This window comes from Strigops habroptila, chromosome 22, assembly GCF_004027225.2.
Source record: "Strigops habroptila isolate Jane chromosome 22, bStrHab1.2.pri, whole genome shotgun sequence".
Lineage (NCBI taxonomy): Eukaryota > Metazoa > Chordata > Aves > Psittaciformes > Psittacidae > Strigops > Strigops habroptila.
The window spans coordinates 633096-654306 of NC_044298.2; the positions used below are offsets into that span (position 1 = coordinate 633096).

A 21211-nucleotide genomic window follows, 5' to 3' on the forward strand; every position below is an offset into this window, starting at 1 on the left:
AGCACCACCACCCCCCAACAATCCATTCACACTCGCAGCCACGTGAGTCACAACCTTTATTTCCAGCTTTTCCCCCTGGAATAGAGCTTGTTCCTGTGGGTACAACTATTTACAGAGTGCAGGGGCTGGCGGCTGGGCCTGGGCCACCGGGCACGGGGCAGAGCGGTGGGAGGACACAATGGCGCGGACATGGCAGAGCCCGTGAGCAGGGACAGGGACCTCCCCTGCCCTGGCGCAGGCTGGGCAGCAGCTGAGGACAGACGAGCGCGAGCAGGTCGCACATGGGAGCCGTGGTGACGTGGTGGGGCCGGGCACCGCGGTGGCGCAGGGTCTGCACCATGGCACAGGGTAACGTCATGCGAACGAGCAGCGGCGCCGTGGCAGAGCCCCGCAGGGTGATGCTCTGAGGGTGGTGACAGCGTGGCAGGAGCCGGTCCCCTCACAGAATCAGGGATGTGTAACCGACAGGAACGAGGCCAGTGCTGTTTCCATGGCAGCAGCAGATCCAGTCTTCATCCACGGTGGAGAGCAGCTGCAGGATGTCCCCTTTCTGGAAGCTCAGGTGCCCGTCGGCGGTGCCCGTGTGGTCACACAGCGCCCGGACCGCCCTGCACAGCAAACACCATCCGGACTCACCCCCCCCGCGCCCCCCAGGGCCACCGGGAGAGGCTCCCACAGGATGCTCATGTGTGGAGCCACTGACATCCCCCAGGAGGAGCTGCCATCAGACCGTGGGTTCAATCGCCATGTCCCACCAAGCAGAGCACATAGGACTCAGGCTCAGAACCCCCACCAGCAGCTTTCCAGCCCCAAACACTGCGGTGCCCCCCATCACCTGCAGGGCTGGGGTGAGTCGGACACGGTCCCCTCTGGCTGTTCCTGAGCGTGGTTCTTCTCAGCCGCTAGCCCCTTCACCACCCCAGCCAGGACGCGGGCGCTGGGTGACAGCCAGCTCGAAGGTCTCCTGCCACAGAGCAAAGGAAGCCACAAGCTCAGCCTGTTCTGGTGATGTGGGAGCTGACAAGGGCCCTGCCAAGCTCCACTGAGCAATGTGGCAGCAGCACACGACATGCACTAACCCTGAGAGCACAAAACCTGGGTAAGGGGCAGCACAAGACACGTGGCAAAAGCCAACAAGCCCCATGGTGAGCTCTGCATCCGCTGCCTGGGAGGAAACCCCTTCTCCAGACCTTGCTGCTTCCCCACCCTGCCTGCCCGCACCGGGCCCTACCTGGACCTCGCTGAGACGGCATCGGGGCTGGGAGGGAAGCTCCTGGCAGAGGGGCTGGTGGCCCCAAAGAGCCGGCCCAGCCAGCTGCCCCTGGCAGCACCGCGGGGACCAGGAGGTGCTGCCTGGTTCCCATTCACACCAGGCAATGCCAGGACGTTCTCTCCAGCAGCGGGATCAGACGGCTCAGGGGATGCTCCAGCTCCCGCGGGCAGGATGAGGGCTTCAGGGGAGGAGGATCCAGAGGTGTCCGTGCTGCTGCTGGGCTTCGGAGCAGGGAGCTCCAGGACAGCTTTGGTCTGAAGCAGCTGCAGCTCAGTGCTGCTGGGCTCACCCAGGGGTGGCAGAGCCTGGCCAGGGCTGGGATCCCCCGCAGCCACCCGCAGCTTTGTCCACCAGACCAAGGGGAGCTTCTCCTTGCTGGGAGCGGTGTAGATCCTGGAGGCCTGGCTCAGCTGCCCCCACCAGCCACCAGGACCAGCCCCAGCATCCCCAGGGCCTGGCTCCGGCCGCTGGGGCTCCGGGGAGCTGTCGGTTCCCAGCAGCGCGCGGCTGAGCCGGTCGCCCCAGCGCAGGACGTGCTGCAGGGTCTGCTGCAGAGCGGCCCCGACCTGGGCACCAGGGACCAGCGCAGCAGCTTGGGGCTGGCGCCTTGGGCTGCCCCCTGCGCCCGCTGCCCTCCCCACGGCATCAGGGGGGGTCTGGTTTTCCAGGCTGGCCCCTGCGGCGCTGCAGAGCCCCTCCAGGGAATGATGCCCAGGACCAGGAGCAGAGCCATGGGCAGGACACAGCGGTGGCTGCGGCCGGCGGGACAAGGGTCGTACATCCATGGAGAGGTGGTGGTGTTCAAAGAGCAGGTCGAGGTGGAAAGTCAGCACGGAGAGGGGCTGGATGAGCAGCAGCAGTTCATCAGCGAGGTAGGGCAGAGGGCCTTGGCTCAGGGCGAAGAAGGCCGTGGGTGAGTACAGCACGGAGATGACACCTACGAGAGACAGAGAGTGCTGGAGGGCTGCAAAGTGCCCACACAGCCCTCGCAGGGCCAGCAGGTCTGTCCTAGCAGGTCAGATGAGCTTCTGCTGAGAGCTGCATTAAGGGTGCACCATGGAAAATGATGCCCTTACCCACTATGCAAATCCCAGCCAAGCACCATGGGTGGGACAGGGCTGGGATTGGACCTGTTTACATATTGTACCTGATTATACCCTGGCAAGTAAGAAAGGACATGGATGGGGAGCTTCTGGACATTGTCTCCTTACCTGGGCTCTTCTGCAGGTGAGAAATCCACTGCTCCAGCTGCTTAATGCTAAAGAAGACAAAGGGAACCCACGTTAGAGCTCCTGGGACTCTGTTCCAACCTTCAGCAGGGGCCAGCGGGGCTGAAACTCACTTCAAAAGGCCGAGAATAAAGGCATGAAACTTCTGCCTGGTGCTGTGGAGCGGGGCCAGCCCGGCCACGTGCCAGCACAGCAAGTGGAAGCAGCGAGCACTGTGGCCTGTGGAATACACAACAGTCACCGCTCCGGGCTCAGATCCCCCCAGCCTGGGCTGGAGAAGGATTCCAGGCTCCTTGAGATGCCAACAGCTCCAGGAGCACGGGCCTCACACCGACCTGTCTTCACGGAGGCTTCCACCACGCTCCAGGGGGAATTTCTCCTCTGGCCTGTGATAACATCCTTCTGGAAAGGCTTCAGCCCGTCCTCCACCAAGGCATAGAGCGCAGGGCAGAGGGTGTGCAGCAGCAGATAACCCACGTCAGGGCTGAGCCGGCTGTCGCCCAGCTGGGCCTGGAGCACAAGGAGAGGAGAGGAAGGGGAACAGCAGCACCTAACCCCGAGCCTGCAGGGAGGGAGGATGCCCCTGGAGGTCCCAAAGCCCCTCCTGCCCTCACTCCTGCCCACCCCAGCCCAGACCCTCACCTTCTGCACCAGGTTCCGTGCGGAGCTGAAGTGGGCAATAACCTTATCCACGGCGGCGCTGATGGCGATCAGCAGGGCTGTGGGACAACAAAGGGAAGGTGTCAGAAAGAAAGATTCAGAGCAGCCCCGCAGAGGATTTGGGAGTATTGTGTGAGGAGAAGCTCCCCATGACCCGGCTTCAGTGCGCACTTGAGCCCAGAACCCCCCCGTGTGCTGGGCACCAACCGCAGCTCTGGACATCAAGGCACAGAGGAGTGCTGGGAAGGCGCAAGGAGCATCCCAGGCTGTTGCCATGGGAACCATGCCGGGATGAAGGACCCGCGGTCCCCAAGGGACCGGGCCGGGATGTATGCGAGGGCGGGGAACCGCAGCGCCGCACCCCCGCTCCCCGGCTCCACCACGGGGCGGGGACGCAGCCCCTGCCCGCGACACCAGAGCGGCCACCGCCGACCCCGGCCTCCTGCCGCTCACCGGGAGCCCGCCCGGACCCGCGGCCGCTGGGTCCCGAGCGCTGCCGTTACCTTTCTTCTGCTCTCCGCGGGCGCGGCGGGCTCCGTCCGTGCTTCCCGCTCCGGGCGGGCCCGGGGCCGCGGCGGCTCCAGCGGCGGCCGGCGGGGGTTTGGCTGCAGAGAGCGCGGCGGCGGCGGCGTCAGGCGCTACCGGGGGAAGGGCCGGGCCCGTCTCCTCGGGCCGGTCGCGGTTACCGGGGCCGGGACCGGCCGGGCCGCGCTCGCCCATGGAGCCGCAGGCCGCGGCGGGGCTGAAGGGCAGCGGTTGGGGCGGGCCCCGCCGCGGCCCGGAACGGGGCGGGGAAGGAGGGGCCGCCTCGACGGGGCGGCCCCGGAGGGGGAGTTCGGGGCCCGTCCGTCCACACCGGCCCCCAGCCCCCGCCGCGGCCGCCGAGCGGCTCCCCCCGCCCCGCTCAGTGCCCGGACAGGACCCAAGCTCTTACCCTCCTTGCTGGGCCCGTCCCCTCTCTCGGCTGTCCCGGGCACCCGCGGGGCGCTGCCAGGACCCCTGAGCCTCCGACTCGGGGCACCCTTCTCTCCAGGAAGGCTGCTCTGCAGCGGCAGCCCCGCTTCCTCCGCGTCCCCGGGCTGTCCCTCCGCAATGGGCTGCAGCCCCGGCCGGGATCTCCTCCTCGTCAGCTGGTGGGTGTCCATGGGTGCCATCAGCTGCCCAACCAGAGGCACCGGTGGCACCCAGCCTGCACTGTCGCTGCCCAAGGCCATCTCCAGGAGCGCAGAGGGACGCTGAGATACCCCCACCTCTGTCCGCTCGCCTGCTGGCTGGCCCCTGGGCTTGTTGGAGGCACTGCGGTACCGCAGCTCCTTGAACGTGGTCACCTCTCGCTGCCTGGAGCTGGGGGGTCTCGGTGGCAGCTCGTGCTGGAGCTGGGGCCGGGCTGGCTCCTGGCCCTTGGTGCTGGAGAGGAGCTCACTGGGGGGAGGCAGCTCCGTGTCCGGCGAGAAGACGATGAGCCAGTCGCTGCGGTCAGCCCTGGCCTGGGCAAGAGCAGGCCCAGCACCATTCCTCTTCCTCTTCTGGGCCAGCTCATGGAAGGAGGTGATGGTTTTCTTGCCCGCGTCTCTGCAGAGGTCGCCTGAGCCGGGCTCCAGCTCCACCGGCCGCGCAGGCAGAGGCGGCTGCTCTGCTCTGTGCCCATTGAGAACCTGCAGGCGCCTCCGGGGCCGGGGGGGCACTGGTGGGGGGATGCTTCCAGCCCGGGGCCGCAGCTCCGGAGCTCTGCTCAGAGCAGGATCCCAGCGCCCTGGCACAGGCGGTGCCGGGGGGGCAGCATCAGCCTCGGGCAGAGGGTTGCAGTTGGGGTCGAGGTCGGTGCTGATGCTGGTGGCATCCCTCACGCTGGGAGAGGTCTCATCACACCGAGAGTCAAGCGAGCTGCTGCTGCGGAGGCTGTCCAGGCTCCCTCCAGTCAGGGAGGCCGGTCTCTGCGGCACTGGGGGGTTGAGGTTGGCATCTCTTCCATCACATGTCCCACCCTGGTCACCAAGTGACTCCCCATCCTGGGCATCTTCTATGGGAATGACGTTGGGCTGATTTTCAAGGGATTGAGGCTCTTCTCTGGGGAACCCTTTGCAGTACACAGAGACCGGGGAGTCATCCAAGCTGAAATCCGAGCAGCTACTGACAGAGGAGGAGGAGGAGGAGGAGGAAGCCAGATCACAAGGGGAAGCCACCTCCTCCCCAGCATGCAGGCAGGGGAAATCCTCTTGAGCTGTCTGGTTCTGGAGACCCAGCGTCACTGGCTGCTGAGGATGGGACTCACAACACCGGCATTTCAAGGAGGGATTGTTGGAATTGGCATCCACTTGCTCACAGTTCTCTGGGCAGTCGCTGCAGCCGGTCTGGTCCCCTCCACCCATGGAGCCAGAAGTCTCTTGGAGCTCCGGGTGCCAGGAGAGGTGCAGCCCCAGGGAGATGTGCTGCAGATGGATGTGGTTGAGGTTGCACAGCAGGCCTTTCTTCGGAGCCAGCATGATGCTGCCTCACTGGTGGTGCTGGGGCTCCTCAGAGAGCCCCACAGCTCCTGTCTTCAGACCATCCAGCTCCCTGCAAACAACAAACAGCCCTTCAGTGGGCAGGGGAGAACGCAGAGCACAAACGTGGAGAGGAAGAGACAGGGTGAGAGGGATGACGGTGACCTTGCGGCAGCCCCTGAGCAGGGAAGGGCCGGATGCAGGGGGTCGGTGTGGGAGCCTGTGGGTTCCGAGATGGGAACGTGCCCAGCAGCAAGCGGCTGCCCCACAGCTCCCCACTGTGCCCAGGCCTGTGCAACCGGGCAGGGGCTGCTGCGAGTCACTGGTGGCCGATGCCCAGAGCATGACCCGAGCGTGGTGTGAGGGAGCAGCAGCCAGTGCGGGGAGGGCTGGATTCCCTCCGCCGGCTCCCGAAGGTGATGAGCATCCCGAGGATGCCACCAAGGAGAAAACGCCCTTGAATCCTCACCCAGGTCGGTGCCAGCCCCGGCCGAGGGACGGCGGCGCCGCCGGGGCTGCAAGGCCGCGGCACGGCCACCGGCCCCGGCGAGGAGACGCCCGTCCGCAGCCTCCCGCAGCCCCCCCCGCACCGCCCGGCCCCGGGCACCGCCCGCCAGCCGCGGGCAGCGAACGGGCAGCGCTGAGCATCCGCCGGCCCCGGCGCTGGAGGAGCCGCGGCCCCGCCGGGTGCGGCCGCCCCGGAGCCCCCCCGCCCGGCCCCAGCCCCGCTCACCTCGTCGCGCTGCGGCGGCGAATGCGGCGGGAGGAGGAGCCGCGGCCCCGCCGCCGCCCCGCCCCGGAGCCGCCCCAGGCCCGGGCCCGCCCCGGCCGGGAGGAGGCGGCGGCGCTGCGGCCTCTCCCCGAGCCCCTGCAGCCGGAGGAGCCGCGTGTGCCCGCATCCCCCCCCCCGCCCCATCCAGCCCCGGCTCCAGCCACCAGCCGGCAGCGATGCAGCCGCAATAACGTGACGTTGATGGACACGGATAATCAACGTTTATTGACAAATGCGACTCGAACGCCCCTGCCCCAAAACCCGGGCTACAACCAGCCCCGGATCCCACCCCACTGCAGGAGCCCCACGGGACAGTGGGGCAGGCATCAGTTCCAGCCGGGGGTAGACCCTCACGGTCACCAGCCCTCTTCAGCAAAGGCCAAGCAGTCAAGGGGCAGCCCCACCATCACTTCTGCCGCTTGTAGATCTTCTGAGCTAGGCCAAGGAAGATCTCCTTGGGCAGGCGGTGGCTGTGCGTCCTGATCAGCTCCTGCAGGCGCTGGTAGCTGCTCTCCTCGTACTCTTGGAAAGCAGCCCTCATGCCCAGAGTGTCATAGAGTTCCTTCACCTTTGCCACCTTCTCGGGTTCCTTACAGCCATAGTTCTCCTGAGAAAACACCAGGCCAAGTGAGGCTGAGGTCCAGCATCTGGCCACTGCCGTAGCTGCTCCTTCAACGGGTATCAGGAGTCACCTCTTGTCCTCCAACCACTCACAACAACCAGGCAGCAGCAGAGCAGCGCTGCAGGGTGTACCACAGGGCACTGCACCCCCTCTACACCACATCTCCCCTCCTTCAGGGGGTTGTGAATCTGGTGGCATTACCTCCAGGATCTGCCTCTGCTCTGGTGTGACCCGACGCAGACACTGCACCACCAGCCAGCTGCACTTATTGTCCTGGATATCGGTGCCAACCTTCCCTGTCAGCTCCGGGTCTCCGTAGCAGTCCAGGTAATCATCCTGCATGGAGATGGAAACACATGAGTGCCACAATCAGCACCTTACAAGCACTAACGGACAGGGAACCACCACTTACCTGGATCTGAAAGAATTCACCCATCTCCAGCAAGATGGCTTTGGCATTGTCATGCTCCTCCTTGCTGTCAATACCAGCCTAAGAAGGGGGGAAAAAAAAAGAATGAAGCCTTCCAGTTCCTGCCTTCCTTTCCCATCTCCCAAAGCTCCTGCCCTCCTTGACAGCAAGGGCAAGTCCTAAGACAGTGACCAAAGACTCACCATGTACATGGCAGCAGCCACAGGCAGGTAGAAGGAGTAAAACGCTGTCTTGTACTTCACAATCGCCTTATACCTGTGGCAGAGGAACCCTGCTCAGTGCCAGAGCCCAGGCATTCCCCTCCCAACAGGGCTCTGCAGACCAGGACCAGCATCTCCCTTCAAACCAGCCCGCAAGCTCTGACAGCACGAGCAAGACTTGCTCCACAAAGCTTGGCAAGATGTCTCTCTTACAACGTCTGGAAGGGACTCTGAGCAGCGCCACCCTGCCACATCTCCGTCCCCTTCCACCTCCTTACCTCTGCTCACTGAAGCGATTCAAATCCACCTGGGAAATGGGAGCAGTGATGAGGTCCAGCGTCTGCCCGAGCTCAGTCTGGTAGGCAGTCTGAAGAGGAATGGAAGGATTTGTTCATGCAGCCCCCCAGCAGAGTCCCAACGGTGCAGTGAAAACCCCAAAACCCAAGCCCTGTTTTAGCTCCTCTCCAAGTGTGAAGGAAGAGCAGGATGCTCAGGAACCTGTCAAACACCGAGGACCAGCCCAGCCCCAGGGTACATGTGCAGGGGGGGGGATGCAGGGGCCGGGTTCACCTGCAGGAAGAGCTCCAGGAGGTGCACGTAGTAGGGGCGCTCCCCGCAGTACTTCTTCAGCAGCCTGTAGACGCAGGACTCCAGGAGGAGAGCATCGTTGATGGCATCCAGACCGATCCCCTCCTGCACCAGGAGGGCAGGAAGGTGTCACGAAACACCCTGACCCCCCCCCGCGCCTCCCAGGGGACAGGGGCCTCCCAAACGCTCTCACCTTCTTGTACCAGCAGAGCTGCCCCCGGCGGGTGACGGACGCGTCCATGATGTCGTCGGTCACCAGGAAAAAAGCCTGGAGCTGCAAGAGGCCGGGTTAGGGCTGGGGGGTCCCCGGGAGACCCCCCCGAGGCCCATCCCCGTCCCGGTTCTCACCAGCTCGATGCACCAGCCGACGACCAGGGCGCACTGGAGGCTCTCCGCATCCTGCTGCCCGGGGCCCGCCAGCTCTCGGAAGGCGGCCGGTACTGTCAGCCCGCGGTTGCACTTCCCGCCCGGCCCGTTGTACTCCAGCACCTGCGGACAGACGGGAACGGGCAGCCGCGGACGGAACGGGACGATGACGGAGCCGGGTCCGCCGGCCCCCTCCCGCGCCCTCCTCACCTCCTTCAACCGGGACACAGCATCGCCCACCTCGGGGTGCCCCAGGCCGCCCTCGGTCAGGTCGCGGACGATCTGCGGGAAGAAGCTCATGAACTCCTCCCGCTCGGCCGCCGCCGTCCGCGCCCCGCTGCCGCTCATAGTGCCCGAGAGCGCGGCCAACACACGCCACGGCCACGGCGGACTTCCGGGGCGCCGCGTCCCGCCCCAGCCCGCCCCGTCCCGTCCCGTCCCGTCCCGTCCCGTCCCTCCGCCGGGCGCGGGGCTCGCCGGGACGCGCAGTCCCGCAGCCGCAGGGGCAGCCGGAGCGGCGTCCGCCTCAGGACTACAGCTCCCGGCGTGCCCCGCGCGGGGACGGAGCCGGCCCCCGGCCTCTGCCGGCGCTCCGCGCTCATTGGTCCGCTCCATCGTATGAGGATGAGTCCAAGGAGGCTAAGCCAATAGGAGCGCGGGGAGGGCGGGACCGATGCTGCTGATTGGTGGAGGGGGAGAATGGAGCGAGGGCCCGGCCGAGGCGCGAGGGCGCGGGGCGTGGCTGCGGAGGCGGGAGCGGGGTGCGGGGGGGGTGCGGGCAGGTCGGGGGGCATGGGGGGTATATAGGGGGTGCATGGGGGGTATATAGGGGGTGCATGGGGGGTACGTGGGGGGGATATAGGGGTACACGGGGCCTGGGTGTGCACAGGGGGTGTATGGGAACTGGGGGAGCACAGATGCATGGGGGCGTGCCTGCAGATGGGGGTTCGTGGGGGGTGTATAGGGACTGGGGGGTGCGTGTGCATGGTGGATATATGGGGGCTGGAAGAGCATGGGGGGTGCATGGTAGGGTGCGGGCAGATGTGGGTGCATGGGGACTGGGGTGCAAGGGGGGTGCATGGGGGCTAGGGGTGCATGGCGGGGTGTATGGGGACTGGGGGGCTGGGGATGTATGGGAACTGGGGTTGCATGGGTGGGTGCATGAGGGGTACATGGAAACTGGGGGTGCATAGGGGGTGCATGGGGACGGGGGCTGCATGGGGGCTGTGGGCAGTTGGGGGGGAATGGGTGGGTGCAGACGGGGGATACATGGGGGGATGCAGGACAGCTTGGGGGTGTGCACAGTTGTGCAGTGTAACGGGGAGGGGGGTGCAGTGCAGGGGGGTGCACCCCACACCTTTGTGCACAGGAGAGAATCCCGGTGCCAGGGACAGGGCTGGTTCCCCATCACCCATCCGGGCCAAGGACTCAGTGGTGGGCGCAGCGAGGGGCACGGCGGGCCCCCTCCCCAGCCCCGCTGATTGCCAATCTGCTCTTTATCCGCTGCAATCCCCTAATCCCCGCTAACCCCGGTTTAATTAATCTCTGCCTTGCGGTCTGCTAATCCCCCCCCTCCACCGCCGCAGCCGGCAACGCGGGGGCTTGGGGACGAGCCACCCTGGAGTGCCCTTGCGGCGCTGCACCGGGCTCTGCTGTGCCCTGGGAGCCAGCAGGTCCCTTCGCCTCCTCCCTGCCTCCGGGTGTGTTGGGTGCCCGAGCAGCCCAGCCCTGAGCAGGAGATGCACAGGCTGGGATTGTGTTTCTAGGAAAAAGCTCTTTTCCCTTCTGGCAGCCTCTGCAGAGCCAGAGCCGGGCTCTGGCAGCACATCCCAGCCCTCCAGCAGGGCGCTGAAGCAGGGGACTGTTGGTTACACACGCTCTTAATCAGGCTGGCTTCGGTGTAATCTGAAATAATCAAATTAGAAAGAAACTGCTAATCAGCTCTGATCGCATCGTGTGTCACAGAGCCTAAGTCTTGCTGGTGGTGGGGCTGCCACCAGCGTCCTGCGGGCAGGGGCTGCTGCAGGGCTCTGCGGGTGGCCACGGTGGGAGCTGCCAAGGAGGGGTGCGGAGCAAAGCTGTGCCCCCAGAGCTGTGCCGCGGGGGGCTCTGTGCCAGCAGCAGCCCATCTCGCACTGCATGACCTTCATTTAATCTGGTTAATGCCCAGCGTCTGCTCTGCAATCAGGCGGTATCAAACCTCCCCATCCCTCCGGGTAAGGAATGGAAGGGGAAAATAACTAAAGATTAAACGTTAATCTCCCCGAAGCCTAAAGAGACGGGGTAGGCAGGAGGGGACCTGTTCCCTTTGGGCTCCCACTGCACTGCCCAGGGCTGGGGGGGCCGGGGAGAGGCCCCTCAATGGGTACCCGAGGGTGCTCCACAGAGCAGGGGGATTGGATCCGCAGAGCAGGAGCGCAGCATCCCCCCTGCCCCATCCCATCCCCGCGGGCAGGCAGGGTGCTGGGGGTGCCGGCCCCGACGGAGGCTCCCCCAGGACCAGCTCAGAATCTCTCTTTATTATTTAAATCCATTATGTACAACGACCAAAAATAAAAAAACGCTTTTAAATCCTCTGCGATATGAAAACTACAAGCTCTGTACATCGACTGCCGTGAGTGCAAGAGTGGAGGATCGTGGTCTTTGGTGGCTTAGACTTGTGCCCGCGCACGCCGCAGAGACACCAGCACCCCCGGCGGCCCCTCCTGCCTCCACACCGGGGAGCACCGGGGGTGGCTCTGGCCGCTGGTGTGGCACCGGCCAGCGGAGGCAGAGCTGAGCTCGGTGCCGTCCGGGCTAGCCCGCGGGCTCTGCGCGGACACCTAAGGATGGGTTAACACATCTACATCACACAGCCTGGGAACGCCTGACTACACGGCCCAGCTGCAGACCCCTTCCCGAGGGGCTGCCGGGGACACACCGACCATGGGGATGGAGCGGGATGTGGGCAGGGAAGAGCTGAGGTCCATGGGAAGAAGGCAGTGCTGGACATCCCCTCCGCTGGACGCGCTGGCGGGATCCCGGCCGGGCTGCCGTGCCCTGCGGGCTGGTGTCCCCAAGCAGCCCTGTGGTCTGCATCGTCCGACGTCCCAAAACACGAGGGGGGAGAACTGAAGACCTCACTTTGAGAAAGGACCACGTGGAACAAGACCCTCGCCTGCTGCACGGGGGCCCTGCTCGATGGCAGCCAAGCCCCGGAGCACAACTACAAGCCATGGTTCCTGACCCCGGTAGTGGGAAGCAGCTTGCGCAGCGTGGCGGGGACGGGAGGGGACACTACTCTAACCAGGACTGGTAACACGGGTGGCCCAAAGCGATACTGTAAGCAGAGCTCAGCGGCTGGGCAGAGCCACAGCTCGAACACACATTGCTGACTACCGGCTCCGGAAGGGTGGTGTGGGTTGGCCATAGGGAACCCAGGCTCCTGCCCCCCAAAACAGAGACCCAGAAGGGTGAGGGGAGGCAGCTCCACAGCCCCACACATCACCCGGGCACTGCATGTCCTCCAGACACCCTTTTGCTCACTGCGGCACCTGGAACCGGGACCGCAGCGCAGGGAGGGAGCAGAGCCCAGGCTGAGCATCCCCTCAGGCAGCGGGGTCACCCCCGGGCTGCCCCCTTGATGGAGCATGGCGAGGGGCCAGGTCACAGCACCTGGACCCCTTGATGGAGCATGGCAAGGGACCAGGTCACAGCACCCGGACCCCTTGATGGAGGCAAGATGCTCCCCCAAGCTGGGGAGAGGCACCCAGGGGCTGCTCCATGAGAGACCCATCTGCCCCCAGCTCTGCTGCCTGGCAGTCATCACCCCAGGGGGACCCTGCCCGGGACCCCCAGGTCTGGGCACTGTGTCCAGGGCCCCAGGGAGGGGGACCTGGCTCCTGCCATGGGTTCCGGACCCCTCACTCTGCCCCAGCACTGGGCCCTCTCCCTCCTCTCCCCAAAGCGAAGGTGCTGGCAGAGCTTTCTGGGGACCGAGGCGGGTGTGTGGTGGCCCCCGCTGTGCCAGGACAAGCTGGAGGAGCCACCAGCGCTGGCCTGGCCCCAAGGAGGAGCAGTGGGGCACGAGGGCAGAGCGCAGTGGGGCACAGACCCCACGGAGCAGTTGTGGGGCGACGGGCTCCCCAGGAGCCGGGGTGAGGGCTCTGACCCATCCTATTGCCTCCAGGAGGAGGGTGGATGGTGATGGAGCAAGGGGAGAGCCCGGGTGGGACCCATGGGGCAGTTGGCAGAGGCCCCTCGTCACCCAGGGGCTGCCCCACACCCAGAGCAGCCAGTGCACAGCCACGGTGCTGCCTCTCACCTCGTCTTCCCTCCGCCTGCGCCGCCGGGGTGCCTGGCTCCCTCCTGCCTGTACCCGGGACTCACATGTTGGATTGGAGTTTGGGCTTCCCCGTTTCCACTTCGGGGCTGAAGGCCACGGAGCCCTTGCGGGAGGGACCTGCTGCTTGCCGGGACGCAGACACCGGGGACTGCGGTGTGGATGCTCCGGCCATGGTGCGGCTGGGTTGAGCCAGCGATCCTGAAGGCATCTGCTGCGAGTGTGCTGGCTGGGCTGGCATCCCCGGGCACGGCTTGGCCAGGAGCCCGGCAACCGAGGGCGAGGATCTGCGGGCCAGGCTTCCCGCGGACTTCCTGCCCTGCTGCAAGGAGCTCCCATCGGCTTGCTGGGCCACTCTATTGGGAAGGGAGGGCTGGGATGCGGAGATGAGCCGGACGTCCTGGGTGAGCCGCCCCACCGGCAGGCCCTGGATGCTCCGGTGCTTCACCAGCTGCTGCGGCTGCATCAGGAGCGAGATGTGGGAGCCGGTGGCTCGGGACAGGCTGTAGTGGAGCGTTCTCCCGGGCGGCAGCGCCTGCTCCGAGCTGGGGGACGGGGCCCCGGCTGCCTGCTGCAACAGCGACGTGGACACCGAGGCGCCGCGGGACCGGGAGAGCTGCGGCTGGGAGCCGGCCGGGGGCTGTTTGGCTGCGGGCGGTGGGTCCCCCTTGGGTGCCGCGCGCGGCAGTGCCTGCACCCCATGGCTGGGTCTCTGCCCCGCGCCCTCCAGCGGCTGCACCATGGGCGAGGACGGGGACCCGGCGGCGGGCGTCTGGAGGTGGGACTGTGGCGCTGATGGGGAGCTCATGGAGGAGGGCCGGGAGCCCCCCAGGCTGGGCTGGGACCTGCGCACTTGCCTGGTGAGCAGCGTGGCCTCGGGGGAGAGCGGGCTGGCGATGGAGGCGGGCGGCAGGAAGATGTGCGCCTGCAGGCTGTGCTGGTGGGTCAAGGCGATGGCCACGTTGGTGGTGGCGGCGGCCGTCTGCAGCGGCGCGTGCACCAGCGGCTCCCAGATCACCGGCTTGCCGCTCAGCTCCCGGCCCATGGCCATCTGCTGCAGGTCCTGGATGTTGTGCGCCATGTCCTGGTCGTGCTTCACGATCTGCTGGATCATTTCGTTGTTCATGGGGCCTGAGCTGTGCTCGGCTCGCTTGCGGAGCAAGATGGAGTTCTTCTTCCCTGGGTTGGGGAGGAGGCAGCAGCGTCATTGGAAGTGGTGGTGGGGAAGGGGCAGTAAAGCCTCAGCAGTGTGCGGAAGGGAAGCAAGACCCTGGGGAGGGTCCAGGGTGGAGCAGAGGGAGAAGCAGGGACAAACCAGGGGAGACCCAGCTCCAGAGGTTCCAGGTTGGAGGCTGGAGGCTGTGGTCCTGCTTGTCCTCTGCAGGTAGTGGGGTGAGGACAAGCAGCTGGGCAATGCCAGTGCAAATACGGGAGAGGGGAGTGGGTGACAGCCCCCCATCATACAGCATTGCCTGGATCTTCCTGGGAGGAGAGAGGGATGCTGGAGGCAGGCTCCATCCCTGTGCTCCCCCTCATCCTCATTGCTGGGCACCCATGGGGCTGGGGTGCTGTGATCCATGGGGTCTGGGGTGCCATGACCCATGGGGCTGGGGTGCCACTGGCACAAGGGTGGCTGTGGCTGGCCCAGGGGCTGCTCCTCACCTATGCGGTCCAGCCGGTCCATGGCCACGGTCTCAAAGGCCCTGCGCATCATGGGGTACTCCTCCAGCACCTCGTTGAAGTTATCCACGGACAAGGAGTAGAGGCGGCAGTAGGTGTCAGCGCGCACGCTGGCCGTGCGCCGGCCCCGCGTCAGCAGGCAGATTTCTGCAGGGACACAGGTTTGGGCGTCAGGATGATGCATCCATAGAACCATGGAATGAGTTGGGTTGAAGGGACCTTAAAGCTCCTCCAGCTCCAATCCCCTGCCACAGGTAGGGACACCTTCTACTAGAGCAGGTTGCTCCAAGTCCCATCCAACCCAGCCTTGAACAATTCCATCTGTCCCCTTCCCAACAATGTCCCCAGATAAGGGCAGCTGGAATGGGGACAGGACTGCTCCCTGGTGCTCCCACACCCTGCACAGAAACAGAGCCTGGCTCATGAAGAGGGACAGACCTGGGAGCCTGGACAGCCACGCTGTGTCCTCAGCTGGGCACAGCCTTTTCCTCCCTGCCCAGGCCATGGAGACATCCCTGGCCGTGGCTGCTCTAATTGTTTCTCTCCCAAACCTGTAGCCTATGAACTGGCCCAGATGCTCTGCTCTAAACCACCCTCCTCTCTGGCCAGAAGTGGGGTGATGCCCCCTCTGCCCAAGCCAGACAGAAATCTGGTCCCTCTGGTCCAATCTGCTGGCAAGGCACCCCATAAGAACAGGGATGATGGACTTGTGAGCCCCAGGGCCCAGCATGAGGTCGATGCCAAGCCTTAGGCACTGGGCAAGAAGGGATGGGCAGAGGGTGCAGCAGGAAGAAACATCAGGGATGCCCCAGCTCCTGCCCCCCGGCAGCTCTTGCTCCCCTCTGCTCTCCAGGTCCCCCAGCCCAGCCTCACCCCCAAAGTAGGAGCCATCAGACAGCTTTGTCTCCTTGTTGCCCTTGGTGAGGATGCTGACCACCCCGTGCTGGATGAAGTACATCTTTTTGCCTACGGTGCCCTCGCGGATGATGAAGTCCCCGGGCTGGAAGACCTCGAAGCGCAGCTTGGTCAGCATGGCTGTCACGAAGTTGGGGTCCGCGTTGGCAAACAGGGGCATGTTGGCCACCAGGTTGCGACAGTTGAAGTTGATGATCTCCTGTGGGGTTGAGGAGCACGTCACCAACAGCGACATTGCCAAGCCTGGCCCCGGCGAGCACCCAAGTCACCAGCAGTGGGTGCCTGCCCGTACCTCTTTGAGCGGCTCGCTGAGCTCCCCCAGGATGTTCTCCTCGTCAAACATCTTGCCCTGGTAGCGGTGCTCGTAGTACTCGTGGATGCGCTGGCGCGTGTCCCCAGGCAGCTTGTGGAATGACATGTACTGCTCCACTTGCTTGTACTGCGGGGACAAGGCAGAGCCACGCGGGGTGAACCAAGCTGCACCACAGAGCTGGGATCCAGACCCCTTGCTCCAGGGCCCTGCCCCAAAAGCCACGTCAAAGAATCACAGAATCCCAGCCTGGTTTGGGTTGGAAAGGACATTAAAGCTCATCCTGCTTAAAGCTTAATCTCCCTGCAACGGGCAGGGACACCTTCCACTAGAGCAGGTTGCTCCAAGCCCCTGTGTCCAACCTGGCCTTGAACACTACCAGGGATGGGGCAGCCACAGCTTCTCCGAGCACCCTGTGCCAGCGCCTCAGCACCCTCACAGGGAAGAGCTTCTGCCTTATCTCCAACGTGATGTCCAGGGAAGAGGACAGAACCCCGTGCACTTGGGATGCAGTGGGCCCCAGGGCAGAGGCCAGGATGGGGCCTCACTATGCTGAGGTGACCCCCAACACTACGAATGGGGCATCTCCCTGCAAATGGGCAGCCTCGAACACCCCTCCGGGCGAGCGGCAGAGATCAGGGCAGGAACCTGCAGGGCAGGGCTGGTTCTGGAGCTGGACCCACTCATGCTGAGGCACCTTCCCCCAGTGCTCAGGCACCCACCACCCATCGCACTGACCTTCTCCTGGTACTGGCGCCGGGACGAGTCCAGTGACTGGATGAGGGCGGTGGCGTGGCCGATGAACATGGCGTAGCACGTGGCGCCCACGATCATGCTCAGCATGGTGAGCCACACGTCGGTCATGCCCTCCGGCGCCTGCTGCCCGTAGCCGATGCACAGCATGTGGCTCATGGCCTTGAAGAGGGCGTGCGAGTACTGCTTCCCCCAGGAGTCGTTCTGTGGGTGAGGAACAGCGGCGCTGGGCGCTGCTGGAAGGAGCTGCTGGGCTGAACCCTCCAGCCCCACCTCCCCAAGGCAGAGAGTCCAGAGCCCCAGCGAGAACCATAGAACCATGGAATGGGTTGGGTTGAAGGGACCTTAGAGCTCCTCCAGCTCCAATCCCCTGCCATGGGCAGGGACACCTTCCACTAGAGCAAGTTGCTCCAAGCCCCGTCCAAAAAGAAGGTTTCTGCTGTGTCCAAGCCCAAAGGGCAGAGCTCTGCTCCAGGAGGAGGCACTGGGGACTGAACCTGCACCAGGAACTGCTCTGGGGTGGAGGCAGGAGCCCCGCTGCCATGTTTCCTCCTGGCAGGGCACAAGGGATTCCTCTGGCTGCTTCAACCCCAGCAGCAGTCATGGTGGGCTCAGATGGGAAAGTGATTCCCTTTACCCCATGTCACTGCTGTGGCAAGGCTGGGACTAGAAGAGGGCCACTGCTCTGAGCACATGGATCCAGGCAGCTCCAGCCTTCGAGTACGAGATGTGTGACCAAATCCTCTCCTCCTTGTAGCTGCAAGGCCAGTATCGCCCCTGCCCAGCGCACTCACCACCATGTGGTTGATGGAAACCCAGCAGTCCTCGGGGAAGTCTTGCAGCATGGGCACCAGGAACTGGAGGCAGCCGTCCCAGTGACACAGCAGGAGCATCATGCCGATGAGGTTGAAGATCCTCACCACAGCGCTGGCCAGGTCGTACGTCATATGGAAGATCTGGGGAAGAGGCAGGAGTTGGAGCTACAGAGAAACTTGTCCCTTGACAGCGCTCTGAACCCTCCGACCAGCCGTACCCCACAGCCAGGGATCCCCAGCGTGAGGCCCTGAGCGGGGGCCGGGGACCCCCGAGGGGCTCTCACCTCCTCCCACTGGTGGATGTAGCGGATGAGGCGCGAGAGGCGCAGCAGGCGCAGGAGGCTGAGGATCTTGGTGAAGCGCACGATGCGCAGGGCCCGCGCTGTCTTGTAGACATCAGAATCCACCTGCGTCTCCAGGTCAACGATGAGGAAGATGTAGTCCACTGGGATGGAGGAGATGAAGTCGACCAGGAACCAGCTCTTCAAGTACTTCATTTTGATGGTGTGAGGATCGAGGATGATCTCCGTGTTGTCCTCCACCACAATGCCTGTCCGGAAGTTCAGCACCAGGTCAGCCAAGAAGAAAGTGTCTGAAAGCACGTTGAAAACGATCCAGGGAGGGGTGTTCTCATCCTTGAAGAAGGTGATGCCCACGGGCAGGATGATCAGATTCCCCACCATCAGCAGCAGCATGATGAGGTCCCAGTAAAACCTGCAGGGAGGGAGCACAGGGGATGGGAGAAGCGGGGAGAAGCAGGAGACAGTCGGTTAGAAGCAACCCCAAGTTCAAAGTCAGAGAGTCCAACACATCGTGGAGAGACGGGCGCTCAGGGCACGCACACACGCGCCTGCCCACACACATGACTAACACCCTGCTGCTTGGCTGGGACACACATGTGCGGGGAGGAGCAGTTCTGCACCGGCTCTTGGCGGGTCTGGGGGAGCAAACATCACCCAATGCGTGTGGGAATGGAGGGCTGCAGCTTGGCTGTCGCTCCTCCCTCTTCTCGAGGCAATGTCAGTGCATGTCCCCTGCCCCAAACTTGATGTCTGCCCTGTGGAAAGCTCAGGGACGACGTGGGCTTCGCTCCCTGGATCTCCCCGTCGTCCATGGGGAGCCACCCAGGCTGGCTTAGCAGGATTTAGAATAAGCTTTGCTGGTTATGCAAACCCAGCACCGAGCTCCTGGGGCACCCAAGGGACTTGGAGGCCAGTGAAGCTGTTGGGATTGTAGCATGTGGGAGTCGGGCAGCAGCCAAGCAAGGGTAGACAAGTGCCATCACCATAGGGCAGGTGGGAGGAACACGTCTGACCCCAAAGGGGCTACTCATGAGCACTGGTCAGGAGTTACTCGGCCCTGGGGCTGCAGGACCCCTTAATCCACCTCCTTTCTCTGGGAGCGGACAAGCTCAGAGGCTTCGGAGGCAAAGCCAAGAGACGCTGGGCAGCAGTTTATTGGTGTTTGGTCATGCCATGAAACCCAGCATCCCCATTCGCATGCAAACGTGGCTGGGACGTTTTCATTCCTCACACAAACGCATGGACACACTCTGCTTCACGAGGCCTGCGCCAGCTCCTGCGGCAGCTTGATGGACTCCCGGGCTCAAAGTCTTTATGGGCGCCTGGAAAAGCAAATCCAGCTCCCACCTTTGGGTCCTCCGCTAGCCCCAGCCTTGGTTGTGGGTAAAGACCCGAAATCCTCAAAGGTGACCTCAGGGCAACTCTTAGGGCCTCGTGGATCCAAAGGGGCCTTTGCAACGACAAGGAGCCGGTAGGTGTTTCCTACCCTGTGTCCTCGCCAGGCACCGCTTTCTGCAAGTGGTGGGGAAGAGAAGGGAGCAGAAGTCGTGGCTCCTTCAAGAGGGAGCACCATGGCAGGGAGGGGTCACCACCAACGCGGGGGCTCCCCCAGGACCCGGAGGCCTCGCACACATCAACACCCTCCTGCCCATGGCCAAGACGGGCTGGGGAAGGCAAGAAGATGCTGGTCACGGCAGAAGGGGCCTGACCTGGCCGAGCAATTGCCTCCTGCACCCCACGCTGTGCCCCAAGCGCTGCTCACTGAGTGGGGAGCTGCCGGCCCCTGCAGATGCCAGAGCTCCTGATTCAGCCTTAGGCTTAAGCTATTTAGGGCAAGCCCCGTCCTTTGCTCTGTGTCAGGCCGAACACGCAGGGCCCTGATCTCAGCGGCCTTTATGTATCCCTATAATGTGATAAACACCGGCATAATCCCGCCAGCTGTCTACCTGCCAGCTCGCTCCATGTCACCACTGCACAAGCTGCTCCTGCCGAGCTCAGGCTGGCGAACTTTGGGGCAGCTTCCCTTGGAAAAGGGCTCCGAGGGCTGGCGGCCCCCGGTGTCACGCTGGGGAGCTGGCGGGTGGCCACGGAGCTGGCTACAGGTACCAGGGGCTGCTCTGGGGTGCTCTGCCAGGCTGGGGACATCAGCCGTGTCACAGCTTTGCCGCGGGAGATGACTGCCTGGCAGCTCCATTCCCCGTAGAGAAAGCCCACCCTATATGACTCAACATCCCCGTGACACCCAGTTCCTCCCACATCATCCGTCCCTGAGCCCTCCCCGTGATCCCGGTGACACCGTGAGCCAGGCCTGGCTCCGTGCTGGGCGTCCTGCCCCCTGTCACCAGCTCCCAGGCTCTGCAGGCAGCCCGTGGGGCCCGTGTCCCCACCGGGGTCACCGCAGCTCCTCACCAGACACAGACAAACAGCGTCGAGAAGCGGGGAGCTGTGTGGAGGAAGGCTGGCGGCCCCTGCCTCTTCCTCCTCCTCCTCCTCCTCCGCCCAGGGCCGCGGGGGGCCCCGGTTGGGCTGGGCTGCCCCCGGCCAACGGGAGTGCCGGGGCCCGGTGTGGGGGGACTGAGGTGGGAGAAAGTCACCGGTGCTCCCCGCGGGATAACCCAAGGACGGGGCAGGGGCTGGGGCTGCGCGGCCCCGGGCCCCGGGGAGGGTCGGCCCCGCGGTTGCGGTGCGGAGCCGCGTCCTCCTGGCTCGGTGCTGCGGAGCCCCGGTGCCCGTCACTTGTTGCCCCGACGGTCGCTGGCGGCGGGGCCGGGGCGGGGCGGGCGGAGGAGCCGCGCTCAGCACCAGGGACAGCGGCACCGCGCGGGACGCGGAGCGGGGACCGGGAGCGGGTCCCACCTGAAGTCGCTGTAGGGATGGATGATCCAGGCACCGGCCGACTTCACCCGCTGCCGTTCGATCTCCACGGCCCGGTGGCTGCCGAACATGCGCAGCGAGAACTTGTTCACGGCGGGCTGCAGCATGGCCCCGAGCTGCCGCTGCACGAACGTGCCCCCCGCCGCCGCCGCTGCCGCCGCCGCCGCCGCCTCGCCCTCCGCCACGATCTGCTCCGCCGCCACCGGCGAAGCCGGGGCCGCTCCCGTCGCTTCCCCATCCAACACCGGCGGCTTCTCCCGCGGCTCGGGGCTCCTGCCCGGTGCCGCGTCCATCCCTCCTCCTCCTCCTCCTCCACCGCCGCCGCCGCCTCACGTTTCCTTCAAACGCCCTTGCCCGGGCGTTCTGCCCGCTGCCCCGCCGCACATGCCCGGCCCCGGGCGGGCGGGCGGGCGGGCGGGCGTTTACTCGCCGGTCGCGACCGCTCGATCACCGCTAAACGCTCGGTTACCGGCGCCCGCAGCTCCGGGGGGGGAGACGCCCTCCTGTTGCGCACCTCAGTGCGAGGCAGCGGGGCTGCGCTACCAACGGCGATGGGGAGGGGGGTACCGGTGGTACCGGAGCGGCGGCGGCGGCGGCGGCGGCAGCGCGGGACCCCGC

At 65.0% G+C, this 21211-nt stretch overlaps 3 protein-coding genes across 7 annotated transcripts; all 3 read right to left on the minus strand.

The window, feature by feature from the left end:
• Nucleotides 1–39: 39 nt before the first annotated feature.
• On the minus strand, nucleotides 40–6617 carry RUSC1 (RUN and SH3 domain containing 1). Of its 4 annotated transcripts, none has more exons than XM_030473723.1 (10): nucleotides 6379–6617; nucleotides 4097–5718; nucleotides 3666–3767; nucleotides 3145–3221; nucleotides 2838–3012; nucleotides 2616–2721; nucleotides 2485–2531; nucleotides 1232–2210; nucleotides 836–964; nucleotides 40–608 (listed from the first exon to the last, which is right to left on the minus strand). In XM_030473723.1, the coding sequence occupies exons 2-10, from the start codon at nucleotides 5643–5645 to the stop codon at nucleotides 440–442; spliced, it is 3333 nt and encodes a 1110-aa protein (XP_030329583.1). In that variant the 5' UTR covers nucleotides 5646–5718; nucleotides 6379–6617; the 3' UTR covers nucleotides 40–439. The 4 variants fall into 4 exon arrangements, with proteins under 4 accessions (XP_030329583.1, XP_030329584.1, XP_030329585.1 ...); XM_030473724.1 differs by lacking the exon at nucleotides 6379–6617 and adding an exon at nucleotides 6115–6186; XM_030473725.1 differs by lacking the exon at nucleotides 6379–6617 and adding an exon at nucleotides 5811–6073.
• A 2-nt stretch (nucleotides 6618–6619) lies between these two features.
• FDPS (farnesyl diphosphate synthase) lies at nucleotides 6620–9170 on the minus strand. The gene is made up of 9 exons (XM_030473745.1): nucleotides 8834–9170; nucleotides 8606–8746; nucleotides 8451–8531; nucleotides 8240–8362; nucleotides 7948–8036; nucleotides 7652–7724; nucleotides 7452–7529; nucleotides 7241–7375; nucleotides 6620–7024 (listed from the first exon to the last, which is right to left on the minus strand). Exons 1-9 carry the CDS (start codon nucleotides 8969–8971, stop codon nucleotides 6824–6826), a joined length of 1059 nt encoding a protein of 352 aa, XP_030329605.1. The 5' UTR covers nucleotides 8972–9170; the 3' UTR covers nucleotides 6620–6823.
• A 260-nt stretch (nucleotides 9171–9430) lies between these two features.
• HCN3 (hyperpolarization activated cyclic nucleotide gated potassium channel 3) lies at nucleotides 9431–21157 on the minus strand. Of its 2 annotated transcripts, XR_003989676.1 has the most exons (9): nucleotides 20576–21157; nucleotides 17702–18131; nucleotides 17397–17558; nucleotides 16588–16806; nucleotides 15832–15978; nucleotides 15498–15738; nucleotides 14607–14771; nucleotides 12927–14123; nucleotides 9431–10528 (listed from the first exon to the last, which is right to left on the minus strand). XR_003989676.1 is itself a non-coding variant. In XM_030473728.2 (8 exons), exons 1-8 carry the CDS (start codon nucleotides 20884–20886, stop codon nucleotides 12988–12990), a joined length of 2811 nt encoding a protein of 936 aa, XP_030329588.1. In that variant the 5' UTR covers nucleotides 20887–21157; the 3' UTR covers nucleotides 11122–12987. The 2 variants fall into 2 exon arrangements, 1 of the variants encoding a protein (XP_030329588.1); XM_030473728.2 differs by lacking the exon at nucleotides 9431–10528 and having other exon boundaries at nucleotides 11122–14123.
• Between the last annotated feature and the right edge of the window lie 54 nt (nucleotides 21158–21211).

Bases quoted from the DNA above. Each gene is read 5' to 3' on its own strand.
- RUSC1 (XM_030473723.1), bottom strand. From the start codon at position 5,645: ATGCTGGCTCCGAAGAAAGGCCTGCTGTGCAACCTCAACCACATCCAT. The intron at 2,211-2,484 runs GTAAGGAGACAA...TGTCTCTCGTAG, and splicing joins TCACCTGCAGAAGAGCCCAG to GTGTCATCTCCGTGCTGTAC. The intron at 609-835 runs GTGATGGGGGGC...TTTGCTGTGCAG, and splicing joins GACTCACCCCAGCCCTGCAG to GGCGGTCCGGGCGCTGTGTG.
- FDPS (XM_030473745.1), bottom strand. From the start codon at position 8,971: ATGAGCGGCAGCGGGGCGCGGACGGCGGCGGCCGAGCGGGAGGAGTTC. The intron at 8,747-8,833 runs GTGAGGAGGGCG...GTCTGTCCGCAG, and splicing joins CTGTGTCCCGGTTGAAGGAG to GTGCTGGAGTACAACGGGCC. The intron at 8,363-8,450 runs GTGAGAGCGTTT...CTCCTGGTGCAG, and splicing joins AGCTCTGCTGGTACAAGAAG to GAGGGGATCGGTCTGGATGC.
- HCN3 (XM_030473728.2), bottom strand. From the start codon at position 20,886: ATGGACGCGGCACCGGGCAGGAGCCCCGAGCCGCGGGAGAAGCCGCCG. The intron at 17,559-17,701 runs GTGAGAGCCCCT...CCTCTTCCCCAG, and splicing joins ACATCCACCAGTGGGAGGAG to ATCTTCCATATGACGTACGA. The intron at 14,124-14,606 runs GTGAGGAGCAGC...TCCCCAACCCAG, and splicing joins GGACCGGCTGGACCGCATAG to GGAAGAAGAACTCCATCTTG.